The 15,869-nt window shown below is 40.3% G+C and overlaps 1 protein-coding gene across 3 annotated transcripts in view; it reads right to left on the reverse strand.

The window, feature by feature from the left end:
* Window positions 1-6,670: 6,670 nt before the first annotated feature.
* The window catches only part of SEC16B (SEC16 homolog B, endoplasmic reticulum export factor), a 111,661-nt gene continuing 102,462 nt past the window's right edge, over window positions 6,671-15,869 (reverse strand). For all 3 annotated transcript variants that reach the window (XM_075182208.1, XM_075182207.1, XM_075182205.1), the window contains one exon: window positions 6,671-7,154. In XM_075182208.1, coding sequence (XP_075038309.1) covers window positions 7,077-7,154 — 78 coding nt within the window. In that variant the 3' untranslated portion in view covers window positions 6,671-7,076. The remainder of the gene's footprint in view (window positions 7,155-15,869) is intronic.

Consider the following 15,869-nt stretch of genomic DNA (forward strand, 5'->3'; position numbering starts at 1 on the left):
CAAATCTGGCTCACATACATGCAAAGACTGGCTCGGTGAAGCGGGAAGTTATCCGTTACAGCTCTGGGTCAGTATCTTTATTCTTTTATAAATTGAGTCCCTAATGAATTTCTTACGGCTGGCGAAAAGGACCTATTGATATGGGACCTAGTAGGCCTCTTCTCCGTTTGAATTTGTCTTTCACTTCTATGAACCTTCTATAGCTCCCTAGTATCATTGCTCTTGTAGAGAGTTCCTCTGAAGAAACTGAAGCATGAAAGACTGTTTTGGGGGGCCGAGTGGTGAGAAATGATCTGATTTATTAAATTCTGTTTGTTACTGGGTTTCTCTGTAAATCCTCTAACGGCAGTAGGAGCATTTGTCTTGAATTATTTTCATGTAAAGAAAGACAGTAAGGGCTAGATTTACTAAACTTCGGGTTTGAAAAAGTGGAGATGTTGCCTATAGCAACCAATCAGATTCTAGCTGTCACTCTGTAGAATGCACTAGATAAATGCTAACTAGAGTCTGATTGGTTGCTATAGGCAACACCTCCACTTTTTAAAACCCGCCGTTTAGTAAATATACCCCTAAGAATAAATTAAAACAGATGTCCCCCTTCTTGCAGATGTATCTAGGTTTAATTCAGATTGGAGAAATATGTAATGTATATCGTTGCCAAATATGCTGAATGTTGAGTGTACACATGTGAGCGGTACAGTTGATTTTAATTTGTGTTACTCAGAGTTTCAGCAGGTTTTCACAGAAACGAACAACACAAAATGCTCATGAAAAATGTAAGTGTTTCAGTTAGCCCCATCGGGAAATAAATAACTAATTTAACAATGACTCCACACCCTCTCAAAGGGCTCGTACACAGGGGCATTGAAAAACACTAATTAAAAGTACAGGCAAAATCTTGTATTGTAACAGAACAATAGAAACAAGTTCTCAAGGTTTCCCTGCAGCATAATGTATTATGTAGTTAATGAGGCTTCCCATAGAACTCCATAATATCTTACTGTGAATTAACACTTCATGAACAATGCTACAAATGTTGAGATTGCCATGAAGCATGCACTCAGAAAATGTGTGTGTACAGGTCCATTCGCTTATATTCATTTTTTGACTAGCAACGTTCATTTAATAAGCGTTAAGAACACATTAAACATTTTACTGCAAATCTTGTGTGGGGAACATCACTGTGAAAATACTAGTTTAATTGTCGCTTTCCAAGTACAGTATGCCTGACTAAATCTGATTATCCGCGTCAACAATACCCACATCTCTAATTGTAGTATACATACATAGCATAAATTAAATGTGTTGATAAAAAGATATTTCTATGGCAAATTAACACAGGCTTCTTGAAACATTCTAAGAAGAGATACATTTACACCTATACAGAAACATAGTCTGTTGTGCACCATCTACAGGCCAGAAATTATAATTAATGAAACAAAGAAAAACCCTAAGGATACATTTTTTAAAAATAAATTGTCATCTTTATTTGTACTTACAAATGCTTTGTTGTATCAAAAAAATGTTTAATAGACAGCAACAACACAAGTGTCACCAATGATTTAAAAGTGATGCATGAAGAATATTGGTACAGGTTAGATTCTGCATTTAAAAATATCTTCTTTTTTTTGTAAGGAATCTAGAACCTTTTGGAAAACACAGATAGACCCACTTAGGAGTGTTTTTGTATTTATTCTGAACTACTAACTGTAAATAAAAAAATACAGTAGTTGACGACAATGATGTGATCACTGACCCCCGTGTTCTGGTTTTGGTATTGGATCTGTATTAACTTCGTGTTTTGGTTTTGGCAAGTTCTAATATCCCTATTTTTTTTTACTGAAATCACAAAATTTTGCTTTTTTTCCCCCTTCATTTTTATTAACCTCAATAACACTAATGTCAAGTCATTTGCAGACAATTTTGACCACCTCACAGGTCACAATATTATTTTTAAACACTTTCAAACAAAGACTGCAGCAGTTCTTGCCAATGATAAGAAGAAGGCCATTGTCATGCCTGGGCATAAGACCAAAAAATCCTCCTCTTATGTGTGGAATTATTTTTACCCAAATCCTGACAACAGTTTTCTAGCCATTTGTAGCATTGTAAAGCCACAGTCAGTAGAGGTAGGGACCTTAACCATCTAGGAACCTCATCCATGTTACGCCATTTGAAGCGAATTCATGGAAAGCTTTTGTGAATATCAGAAACTTATGCTAAAAAATAACAACAATCAGTCCAGCATCAGCTACCTCCCTTCTCTCAGCTGGATCCCAGCACCTGCAATCTACAACCCCAACACCTTCATCATCAATATCCTCACAAGTGATCGGACTTAGTCCTGCATCCAAGTTTCTAAGACGAGATGACTCCTCCACTATCCAGGACTCCTCAGAAGAATCCTTGAGCGTTATGCCCACTGCTGCTGCTGCAGAGGGTGTATCTTCAACCCAGAAGCAGACCAAGAAGAAGACTACTAGTAGTTTACAATTGACTGTTAAACAATCCTTTGCAAGAGGAAGCAAGTATGAAAGCTGTCACCCAGTCGCAAAGCAGATCACAGACGCCATGGCAACTATGCTAGTATTAGATCTGCGTCCAATATCCACTATTAATGCAGCTGGTATTAAACAGTTACTGGAGGTCTTCTGTCCCTGTTACCAAATTCCATCACAACATCATTTTACTAGAAAAGCTATTCCTCACCTCTACCAGAGCATTTGTAAAAATGTAATTATTGGACTACAAAATGCCATTCTACCCACTGTACACTTAACCACATATATGTGGACAAGTGGAACTGGGCATACTAAAGATTATATGATTGTGACAGCCCACTGGGTTGGTGATTCCCCTTCACCAGCAGAGACAGCAGCATGTACCCAAGAATGTCACATTTTTCAGAGGCAGACTACTCTGTGTATCATCTGCTTCACCAAGAGGCATATTATTATTATTATTATTATTGTAAATTTGTAAGGCACCACAGTGCTCCACAGCGCCGTACAGTAGGGAAGACAAGGACATACATAAAACAAGACATAAGTAAAACAAGAACAGACAAGGCAGACAAAATAATTGGAGACATGAAAACAAAGGGTATGAAGTACCCTGCTTCCATTCTAAAGGGAAGAGGGCACAGAAGAAACAAGAGGAACAAGTGTGGCTCAGAGTGGAGATTGGGATAGTTGTGAGGGTGCATTAGTGTGAATAGTGTTATCGAGGATAAGGTCACCTCTAAAAAAGAGATGGGTTTTCAAAGAACATCTAAAGGTTTGAAGGCTGTGGGAAAGTCTGATTGAGTGTGGTAGGGAATTCTATAAGTGGGGAGCAGCACGGGAGAAGTCTTGAAGGCGGGAGAGAGAGGTGGTTATCAGAGACGAGACAAGGCGAAGGTCAGAGGTAATTCCGCTGACAACCTGTTTGAAAAACTAAGAGATGTCATTGCAACATGGCTTATCCTGCTTGGACTCTCCTGAGGATATGTGATTTCTGATAATGCCACCAATATTGTTAAAGCATTACAGCGGGGGGAATTCCATCACATTTCCTGTTTTGCTCACACAATCAACTTGGTGGTACAGAACTTTGTAAAAAAAAATGGCAATGACATGCAGGAGATAGTGTCTGTGTCCCAAAATATTTAGGGTCATTTTCGGGATTCTGCAACAGCATGTAGGAGAATGCAGCAGCTGCAAGAAGAATAGAATTTAGGGGGAATGTACTTTAGTCCAGCGCAGTGGAAAATACTTTCTGTGTTGTGCAAGGTGCTGAAACCACTCAAAGTATTCACCTGTGAAAAGAGTGCAGACTCTGTTAACTTGAGTCAAGTGATTCCCCTAATTAGACTTTTCAAAAAGCAGAAAGAGAAATTGAAGGAGGAAATGAAACAAAGCAATTCCGCTAATTATGTTAGACTTGTAGATTAAGCACTTTATTCGCTTCGCCAGGATCCAAGAGTTATCAACATCTTGAAATCGGATCATTACAATTTGGCAACTGTGCTTGACCCTAGGTTTAAGAGCTATGTCTTTTCTTTCTTTCCAACTGACCCAGATCTCAAAAAATGCAATGAGCTCCTGGTCAGCAAGCTGACAGCTCAAGTGGTACATGACACAATGACGTCTCCTCCTTCAGTTTCTCTAGAAATTGCTGCTAGGAAAAAACTTAGCTTCCCCAAGACACCCAGTGGTGATGCAGATGAGTCTGTACAACAGTTTGACCTTTTGTCTGGTCTAAAAGAATTTTCCAAAAATTGTGACAGCTCTTCCGTAAAATGAACTACAAATTCAATGAGGAAGGCCATTAATGGCAATGAGGGTGAATATGATGACAGTGTAGATTGCAGGTGCTGAGATCTAGCTGAGAGAAGGGAGCTGGCTGATGCTTGTATGCTTGGTAATATTTTGGATAGAATGACATGTTGGCAATTTTATGTTTTTCTACAGTGAACTTTCACCTTTATTAGACAGGTGCTTTTTTCTTTACAAAGGTACAAGCTTTTTATTTATATTTTTGTTTCCCTGACTTAAAACCACTATGCACTTGAACATATACTTTAGCACATGATGTAGAGGGAATAGTATCATCATGACTGAGACTGGAAAGTGATAAGAATAATGCCATCCCTCCTGTTTCTGTATGAGCTATAGCACAGTAGAATGCCACTGAAGACTTTTAAGAACACTGACAGCCCTATTAATACAATTTATGTTTCAGCTATGAACCCTGCCACCTCTCCTGTTTCTGAGTGAGCTATGATACAGTAAAATGCAACTGCAGATTTAGACCAAGACTGACAGCCCTATTATTTATATTTCAGCAATGACAATTAGCAATGGAGCTCTCCTCTTTGTGTTTTACCTATATAACACAGTACAATGTGACTGCAGATTTAGAAGACCAAGCCTGCCAGACCTATTATTTCTATGTCAGCAATGACAACTAGCAATGAAGCTCTCCTCTTTGTATGTAACCTCTATAACACAGTACAATGTGGCTGCAGATTTAGAATACCAAGCCTGCCAGACCTATTATTTCTATGTCAGCAATGACAACTAGCAATGGAGCAATGGAGCTCTCCTCTTTGTATGTAACCTCTATAACACAGTACAATGTGGCTGCAGATTTAGAATACCAAGCCTGCCAGACCTATTATTTCTATTTCAGCAATGACAATTAGCAATGGAGCTTACCTGAATGTCACTGGAGACTTTGAAGAACACTGCTACCCCTCCTCTTTCTTTTCTACCTATGACGCTGCCCAACTGTACTAGAGACTGCCAAGAACTGTGCTACCTATTCTGTGTCCCTCTGAGAATGACACTGGATCGCCGTGGAGGGCGGTACTTATAGAATCCAAAACTCGCAAGATCCGCGATCCGATGACGTAAAAGAGGACGTTTTGCTTCGATTTCAATTTCGAGGGCACGCAAAAGTACCGAGCCGGCTCGGTACTCGGATCTGCTAAGTTCGTGTCTGTTCGGTTCTCGGGAACCGAGCCTGAACATCTCTAGTGAAAATATTATCTATTTGTTATGTGTTTTTTTTCTACATTCATAGATATCAGTATTTTAAGAACGATGAAAGCTGTACAGATATGTATATGTAATAATTAAACAGAGAGGGACATCTATGAAATCTCCTTAGCAAGTAATCTTGCATATGAAATCCACGAGTCCTGGCAATGTTAGGGCCGCTCACGGTACACAACTGTGACATGTTTATAAAAAATTATTTTTGTGACATTTTTATGCCCAAAAGAAGGCCCACAAATAACACTATTAAAAAACCTGTCACTGAGTAAGTGTTGGAAAAGGTGACATACACAGTATACAGAAGTAATGTGACATTTCTGTAAATGTCTTGTAGGATACTGGAACACATTACATCCAGGAATCTGCCTGTTCTATGTCAAGATTCAACTTTATTTAATAACACCCCGGTGTGTATACATGTGTGCTCATCTCTTATAACCTTTATAATTATGGTCCATTGGAATGTTAGTTTGTCTAGTGGAAATAATAATGTAATTGAAGCACTGCCAAGGAATATTTATAGTTGCAGGATGGCTGTGACCGTGGCTGCAGGTCATATGATCTCTATGTTCTTACAACACCTTGCTCCATCAGGTCATTACAGAAGTTATCTCTACTGCACTCTGCTTCAAGGCTGAGATATGGGGCTAGATTACTAAACAGCGGGGTTGAAAAAGTGGAGATGTTGCCTATAGCAACCAATCAGATTCTAGTTATCATTAATTTATTACATTCTACAAAATGACAGCTAGAATCTGATTGGTTGCTATAGGCAACATCTCCACTTTTTCAAACCCGCAGTTTAGTAAATCTAGGCCATGGTCTTGAGGCACTTCAACATTGTTTATATCTTAAGTACAGATTATATCTTATACACAGATGTCAAAGCCTCTGACCAACTGTTTGTAGAACAATATTTTGTGGCCACCGTAACAGTAAAGCTTAAAATGCATTAGGAAAAGGTCGGTATACCAACTGTGTGTCTGTTGCTGGATGTTTAGCTGCAGATTTCGTTGCTCTCAAGACTATAGGATTTCTGTCCAGCTCTTGTCAGCATTGTACCTGACACCCCATCCTATAAGTATAGATAGGATTTATCTGTACCAAAAATCTCCAAGTCAAGCTCACTCTGTAATTCTTTGTATTTTTTAATGTTAAATACACTACATGGTGTGCACTAAAGCCTGCTCTATCTGTACATGGGCTCTATAACTGCTATGCCGTTCTATCAAAACATTTCTCTATTGTCTCTCTCTGTTAAAACCACGTCACATCTTAACAGCGATCCAGTAAACAGAACTCTCATTGCTCATCTTCACTGTAGAAAACAGTTTGCAATTTTGTTGCCAAAGCCCCATGAAAAAGGCTTTCTGAGAAATCAACAAAGGAGAACAACTATATGGTCCTGATCATGACTTATAAGAGCAAACAGAAATAATTTTACACTAAGCACTGAAGCTGGAAGAAAAAATCTCCAGTGCTTTTTAATGATTGTCCATATGGCTCTCCCTGAGTGGTAATTCTTGAGGTTGTTGTTTATCTGGGTGGCAGCGGGTATCGCCCTCTTGCAAGATGGCTGGGTTTGTTTGTAATTCGTCTGGCATCTTGGAAGAACTAGAGGAGAAAGAGATGAATTGTCAAACTCGTATTTATAACAGTTAAATTAAAATGTTTGCTAATGCTAAGATCACTGATAGGTGTAAACGCAGATAAGCGCAGTTATTTCACAAGATAATTCCATACTTACCAACCTTTGGTAAGTTAATTCCGGGAGATCCCAGGCAGGGGGCATGGTTGGTGGGCGGGAGGGGCGGGGCGCGGTAATTCGTGTCATTTTGGCTCCGCCCCCGCTATAAAATGCCGGTTTTGCTGCGGGGGCGGGGCCAAAATAATGCGATTCACCGCAAATCGCGTCATTTTGAGGAGCAAGATGCCATACACGGGATATTTACCTGCTCTCCCGGGAGACCTACCCGAATTTCGGGAGTCTCCCGGACATCCCGGGAGAGTTGGCAAGTATGGATAATTCCCCCATGTTATATCATCATTACAGTTCTATTCTATTCTATGAATACTACAAATTATACATTGTTTACATATATAGCAAACAGTGCAGTATTACTTGCATGGCTCGCCTCCGGGTGCTCTGGTTTCCTCCCACACTCCAAAAAATATCCCCCTAGGTTTATTTTCTACAAACTAAAATTAACCCTACTCTGTATGTCTGTGTGTGTGCTTGAGTGGTAGAGAATTTAGACTGTAAGTTGCAATGGGGTAAGGACTAATATTTCCTGTACAGTGCTTTGTAATAGGGAGGCACTATATTAATAAACGATAATAAATTAATAGAGTCTATAAATTTTAAAAAGTATTTCAGACATTTGTAAGTGAATTTACACTTGTAAGTAAAATGTCCCAAGCCACAGCAATAAACAGAGATTTCTTTCAATATCCTTTAAATAATTGACAACAGTGGTGCTTAAAAATATTTATTGTGGTGGGGAAGGAGAGATCTGTACTGCACTGTCAGCAGGAGCAGAGGCAGCCTCCCAGGACTGCGGCAGACATCCAGGGTCCCGCCAGATTGCAGGAACACAGGTAATATTTAACATTTATATCTAAGCTATCGTACTCCACCCAAAACTTTCTCGGCTCTGGACAAAGCTTTACTAAAATGATTACAAGTTGAGCATTTTATCTTAACCATTAGACTTTTGTAGCAGTACAGCAGAAATAATATGGACCTAGATGTAGCACACCACTGGGTATTTTCTATCTGCTCTAAGTTTTCTTTTAATGAACATTTTCCCCTCCACCGTGCACACGAGCTTAGTGGTAATAAACCTGCAGCCACTGGATAATCTTCACCCCCTGGGAGCTGTACAGTATTGGAATTTCCTATGTAAGCTCCTGTAATATTTATGGCAAGCGCAGTGTAAGCAAAGCTTTATGCTATAGATTCTTTCATGTACCACCATGTCATTTAGGGTGGATCAGTATTATTTCTTAAACAGATGTAATACAAATTTCCTCTGATACCAGTGTGTTTTAAAACATGGTTTAATGGCTAAAACTGTGCTGATTCAACAGAACTAAGTTTACCTTTCTTAGTGATGGTAGCCAGGTTAATTTAAAAACAATAATATGCTTATTTTAAAGACTAACAAAACACCTAAAAGGGAATACATTAAATTAAATTAAAAACTGAAGCATGTTTGACCAAACTGACTGTTGGAAAACTAATGCAAATTGAAGAACTAATTTAAAGGAAAAAAATAGTGAAATTAAATTAAATAAAAAAATAAATAAATTATAAATACTTGTTAAATATATGGGCACTACCTTCAGGTGCCCACTTAGGGTGTTTTTCCAGAAACGCCACTGAGCTCATTCAGATCTCATCCCCTATTGCTATATATGCATGTGCAGCTGGGTCCTTCTGCTGCAACCACTCAGGTCAGGGCAGGCGGGGGACTCCGCACAGGCTTATATCCAGGTGGCCTGGCCAAAGGTAAATGCCTGGATAAAGTTAAGAAGGTAAATGAGACTATGTATGTGGTAGGGATCAAGGATATGGCTTAAATGTTTTTATGTGCTGCAGTGTGCATTAGGGCTGTCATGCACTGTCGAGTGCAAATGCCACGGCTGTACTGATGCGTAAGTTGTTGAATATATGGCTTATTTTTGTATTGAGTTACAGAGTGCAGGTGAGAGTGAAGTTTGCTGCAGAGTGCAGGTGGTACAGTGAGATGTGCTGTAGACTGCAGGCAGGATAGTGAGATGTGCTGCAGAGTAAAGGTGGGACAGTGAGATGTGCTGCAGAGTGCAGATGTTGCAGTGAGATGTACTGTGCGCAGGTGGGAGTATGGTTTGCTGCAGAGTGCAGGTGGTACAGTGAGATGTGCTGTAAAGTGCAAGTTGTAATGAGGTTTGCTGCAGAGTGCATGCGGGACAGTGAGATGTACTGCAGAGTGCATGTCAGACAGTGAGATGTCCTGCAGAGTGCAGGTGGTACAGTGAGATGTACTGTAGAGTGAAGGTGGGACAGTGAGATGTGCTGCAGAGTGCAGGTTGTAATGAGGTTTGCTGCAGAGTGCAGGCAGGATAGTGAGATGTACTGTAGAGTGAAGGTGGTACAGTGAGATGTACTGTAGAGTGAAGGTGGGACAGTGAGATGTGCTGCAGAGTGCAGATGTTGCAGTGAGATGCACTACGTGCAGGTGGGAGTATGGTTTGATGCAGAGTGCAGGTGGTACAGTGAGATGTACTGCAGAGTGCATGCAAGACAGTGAGATGTGCTGCAGAATGCATGTCAGACAGTGAGATGTGCTGCAGAATGCATGTCAGACAGTGAGATGTGCTGCAGAATGCATGTCAGACAGTGAGATGTGCTGCAGAATGCATGTCAGACAGTGAGATGTGCTGCAAAGTTCATGTGAGACCTCATGAAGTTCTGTAGGGTATGTGGGGAGGCACTGTGCGATATGCTGCAGGGTGCAAGAGGCAGCTGTACTCACAAGGGATGAGAGGATATATGAAAGGTTGTGTGATGTGCTGCAGAGTTTACCAGGGACTAAGTGATATGCTGCAAAGGGAGGGATTGTACTACAGAATGTTTTACTTTAGATTGGGGATTCATTGGTGCTAAGGGGAAAGGTTGTCTAGTAGTTTTTTCTTTGTTCAGAAATCAAGCAATTTAAATCCTATTTTTGTCCCTGACTTCATACCTAGTGCCACCTTCATCCAGTTTCCTCATCCCCTGCCTGGTCCTGCAAAGCATATTTCCAGGCCTGTCTGGCGTGCCACTAGGATACTCCATAGACCTTACTGTGGAGGAATTGTGCCTCTATGGCCCGGAAGGATCCAGGGCCGTCTTTCCCATTGGGCACAATGGGCAGGTGCCCGGGGGCCCTGCAGCCCAGGGGGGCCCGTCGGAGGCAGCAAAAAAAAAAAAAAAAAACCTGTAAAAAAAAAAAAAAGACAATACTTACCTTGCGGTAAGCTGGCGATCCGGCTCCCTCCATGGTCTCCTCCTCCGTACGGCGCTAGCAGTGCATTTCGGGTGTGATGTCATCACGCCCGCCTAAAATCCATTGCGAAGTGCGACGGAGGAGGAGACCATGGAGGGAGCCGGATCGCCAGCTGACCGCAAGGTAAGTATTGTCTTTTTTTTTTCCAGGTTTTTTTTTTTTGCTGCCTCCGACTGGCCCCCCTGGGCTGCAGGGCCCATATATATATAATCATTTAATTTTTTTTTGTATATATATGGGCCCCTGTGCACTGCTGTGCCTGGGGGCCCAAGATGTTCTTAAGAGGGCCCTGGAAGGATCAGGATGTGCATCACCATGGCACTTACGGTGGAGGATCGCAACCACGGGACTATGAAGAGCAGCATGAAGGGGTTAACCCAGGGTATCATTCATGTCACCCACAAACTTCTACAAACCCCCTTCCCCAAGTCTTTTAATGCAGGGTGTTTAGGATAACCTGTTCATCCAGGTTCCTGATGAGATTTGAAACAGCATCTTGTGTAGTGCTGATAAGTTACAGTGGTGCTTGTATAATTAATAAGAACCAAATAATATTTGTTTTCAATGTAGTCATTGTTCAATTTCTCAAAGGTTAACAAAAATACATTAATCATAGTTTGGTTAAAAAACAACTCATATACTCACAGTATAACTAATGCAAGAATTCTCACAAGAAACCACAGGGCAGCAAGCTGCCAAGCCAGAATTCTAAAGCCAGCTATATTCGCAGTACAGAAGTGTTGACTAAAATGTAAAGGGGGGGATTCAATTAGCTGTGAAGTGACACTTTGCAGCAGAGATCTCTGTAAAATCTCTGCTTATTGTGGGGTGCGATGAAAAATGTGCAGAGATTTCTAATGTAATTGATGGCAATATGCGCGGTGCCATATCCGCGTGCCACATGGCTGCCAATTGAATACCCCCCTTAAAATATGGATTAATACGCTTTTTCCTTTGCAAATTACCAAATGAAAAAAAATGATGATGTTGTCCTTTAAGGTTGGGTCCCATCAGAAAATAGCATTTGTTGTACACTTGAGCGAGGCAACCCAGCTTTACAGCTGCTGTGGAACTACCAGTTCCAGCATACCCTGCGGGCATCTGCACATACTACATAGCTACATAAAAATTGCTTAGGAAGAACTTCAAAAGCATTAGATGTACAGTGCAGCGAAGTGAAGCGATACTCAATATCCTAGAAACCATACCCAGATTACCCACAAGGCAACCTAGTTTATTCCCTATCGCCTAAACCTGATAGGGGTCTCAGAAAAAGGACTGATAGTAAGAGATTGCTTGGTGATTGTTGCCTGGTTACAGAGATAAATCTGTGCAGGCCAGCAATTTAGCTAGAACACTGGCTGAAAATGATGATTAATACTGGCAAGGGAAATTAAATATTCGGGTTTCAGACATAGAACCGTGCTTATGGCCCAATAAAGTCTTGATCCAGCTGTGCTAGAAACATAGAAATATTTTATATCAAGGGAATTAATAGAGTTAAAAAAGATTTAAATTAAATACTGAAATTGAAGGGAGCAATATGTAAATACTGACTCATACAGAAATACTTTTTTTTTCTTTTTTACAATCAAGTATAAAAGTAAAATAACATTGCAAAGATAAGATTATTGTAAAGACCTAAATTGAAATTAAACACAGAGAAAAGATGTTGATATGCTGTTGCTCAATTGTTATTAGAATGTCAAAACAGCTCTATTTATCATATTCATCATCATCAACATTTATTTATATAGCGCCAGCAAATTCCGTAGCGCTTTACAATTGGGAACAAACATTGATAAAACAATACTGGGTAATACATACAGACAGAGAGGTAAGAGAACCCTGCTCGCAAGCATACAATCTATAGGACAATGGGAGTTAGAAACACAAGGGCATGTGCTACATCATATTGCACAATGGACCAGCTAGAATGCAAAGGTAAAAGTATTGAGTGGGGGGTGTGTGTTGCAGTGTTGGTCAGAGGGTTGTTGTCTTGCGTTAGCTGTGTAGAGAATGGTCATAGGGTAATCTAGGGAAATTAAGATGGTGGTTGAGGAATATCATAACCTTGTCTGAAGAGGTGGGTTTTCAGTGAATGCTTGAAGGTTTGAAGACTAGAGGAAAGTCTTACTGTGCGAGGGAGGGAATTCCACAACGTGGGTGCAGCCCGGAAAAAATCCTGTAACCGAGAATGGGAGGATGTGATGCGAGTGGAGGAGAGACGTAGATCTTGTGCAGAACGGAGGTGTCGAGTATGGAGATATTTCGAGACCAGTGAGGAAATGTATGTCGGTGCAATTTTGTTGATGGCCTTGTATGTTAGTAGAAGAATTTTATATTGGATTCGTTGAAATACAGGCAGCCAATGTAGAGACTCAGAAAATCAATCTCGCTGCCCTATTTATGTTATGTTAATTATAGGTTGATAGGAGAGTTAAATGAGGGTGAGAAGGAAAGTGGAATGTAGGGTGCAGATGAGCATATATTATTACTTGAAGGTGTCAGAGGGTTTAGTGTGGATTAGAAAGGATGCATACAATAAGAGATAAGACTCTATCTATTTATGGGGAAAAGCCCTACCTCCGACAAAAATGGGTGTTCTTGCAGCAAATAAGGCATCTCCCTATCTATCATGTGCTGGCACTGCTTTCGCCAGAGGTAACCCTCACCGATGACAAGATCTATTTTTTTTTACTATTTGTAAACATATTTTATTTTCACTTAGTGGAAGTGAAAGCACAAGCCACTGCTTATACACAATCCGGCTAGCTGGGTCACACAGGCCCAGTGAAGCGGTAGTTAAGCCATAATGCCCACGGGCCATATCGCCGGATAGCTATCACAGCTGCCCCAGTGACATTTCTTTAATAAATTGTGTTGATAATTGATATACTGCCAAATCAGCCTCATCACGGCAGGATGATAAAAAGGCCCAACACTGTGGAGCAGGAAATGGGGGAGAATGAAGATGTCATGGGGAACAATTGTTCATGTTACAAACAGCGAGGAGGGAATGTAAACTGTTAGATATCAAGATTGATTTTTAAGAGACACCTGGGGGTATATTTACTAAACTGTGGGTTTAAAAAGTGGAGATGTTGATTGTAGCAACCAATCACTTTCTAGCTGTCATTTTGTAGACCATACTAAATAAATGATAACTACAATCTGATTGGTTGCTATAGGCAACATCTCTGCTTTTTCAGAATAAATAAACCGCAGACCGATTTCCTAATAGTCCAGATATCCAGCCATCGTCCTATGAGCCCTCATCTCAGGTGATAACATGCAAAGGGTGGAAGAGACATTGCTCTCTCTTTGTCTCACCTACTGGACCCCAATTTGCCTCTTCTTCCTGAAGGCACCGGCACCTCTGCAGTAATTGTTTGCAGACATTTTATATAGAGCCACAATTAGGCAGTGCAGGTTGAAACAAGTTTCGTGGACTGCAGTCACTATAGTGAGGAGAGGGAATGTTCTTCCTGCCTCTACTCCGATCCTTCTGTTAATCACTGCACTTGAACCAGCAGGAAGCAGCCAGGGAGAGGGGGGCAGTGTGTAAGTGTTGCTTTAGGTGGCAGAAGTTGGGCGGAACATTCCTGCCAGACACGCATAGACAAATAATTTATTTGTAAATAGCAACATCACTTCAAAACCAAACTTTACTAGCTTACTTGCTGCAGAACTAATTATGTTGCCTGTATAAGCTCTGTAAGGTTTTTTATTCCTCTGGACCTCTTAAGATCTTGCTCTGTGGCCTGCAGTTCCACACTTAAAATATGCAGTTGACTTCTGCATCAGTCAGTCAACAAGGCGACAAAAATGATATGATTATATAAAGCGAGGTAGGTGAGAAACCGGTGAACTTCACCGTCTCCTTGGTGGCAACAGCTGACGCCGAACATGGGGAACAACTGTCCTGGCTCTGTTTCCCATAGCAAGCACGATCTTAAAGAAAAATACTAGGCACACAACTACTCTGAGCTGGCGGATTACCACAAGAGTGCCTGTGCAGCATCATAGTGACAACCTTCTCCAGAACTAGGAGAGGATGGAAGTTCACTTAAGATAAATGACGAAATACAGTTATGGTTGCCAGCAGCTGACTGCTTTAAGATTTTTACAATGATTTGTTTGTGCTTTCCACACCACTGATAGCTGCACAGAAATGCCAGTTGCCAATGGCTGCTTTAATATTGGCGGCTGGTGAAGCTTTTGCCGTACAGTAAATACACCATACTTGCCTACTCTGTATTGTCTCTCGGAAGAGGGGTGTGGTGAGAGGGCAGAAGGGGGGCGGGGCATGGCGAATCGCATCATTTTGACCCCACCACAGCGACAAAATTGGCTTTTTGTCGCGGGGACGGGGACAAAATGACGCAATTCACCATGAATCGCGTCATTGAGGAGTCATACCTGGAATTCGGGAGTAGGCAAGTATGACCTACACACAGTTTCCCCACCACCAGCTACAATTGTTATTCTACTACCTTATAATGTTTCCCACATATCTTATTGTAAGCTCATTTGGGCAGGGTCATCTTTACATTCTGTTTCTTCACAATGTATGTAATTTATGTAGACCATGAACCCCTACATATACTGCGCTACATAATAAGTCAGTGCTTACTACATAAAATATTATAATAACAGTTGAAGCAATTAATCTCCTGCCACTTCTAATGTACAGGAAAGGTTTACTTTGTACTTCTAAGTCTGTATTTTTATGTGAGTCACTATCAGTTTTGTCTTCTGTGTTCCTTTAATACATTAAACAAAAACTTACACGTAAATGAAGTTTGTAATTGTATTCGTAAAATATGCATAGGTCAGATAACATTTAATATTCTGTGCTGATATTCTGATGTTCTGATATTCTCATCCTCAGCGTGGTTCTACATTTGGAAAGCTTTTAGTAATTAACATCTTCATAACCATGACCCTTGCATGATATGAAACAAATTAACCAAAATATTGCAGAAGTAGCATAATGTCAAAACAATAAATCTAATTAAAACTATATATTTTGTTTAAATGAAATTAGATAAAATATAATAACATATTAAAATTGCATTTGATGAAAATGTCTCTAAATGCTTGGCTACTGGTGTTTAGAAATGAGAGGTTTATATATTTTTCATAGAAGAAGTATTGCTGACTACAATAATTTAATCACATAACTTTAAACTTAAGTATTTATTATTCGTGTTAAAAATGTTACATAAAATAAAGCTGCAGTTTACATTGTATTTTGTAGTGTTTTTCATTTTTTGCTTGGATTTCCCTTTGGATT

This window comes from Mixophyes fleayi, chromosome 8 (assembly GCF_038048845.1).
Source record: "Mixophyes fleayi isolate aMixFle1 chromosome 8, aMixFle1.hap1, whole genome shotgun sequence".
Classification (NCBI taxonomy): domain Eukaryota; kingdom Metazoa; phylum Chordata; class Amphibia; order Anura; family Limnodynastidae; genus Mixophyes; species Mixophyes fleayi.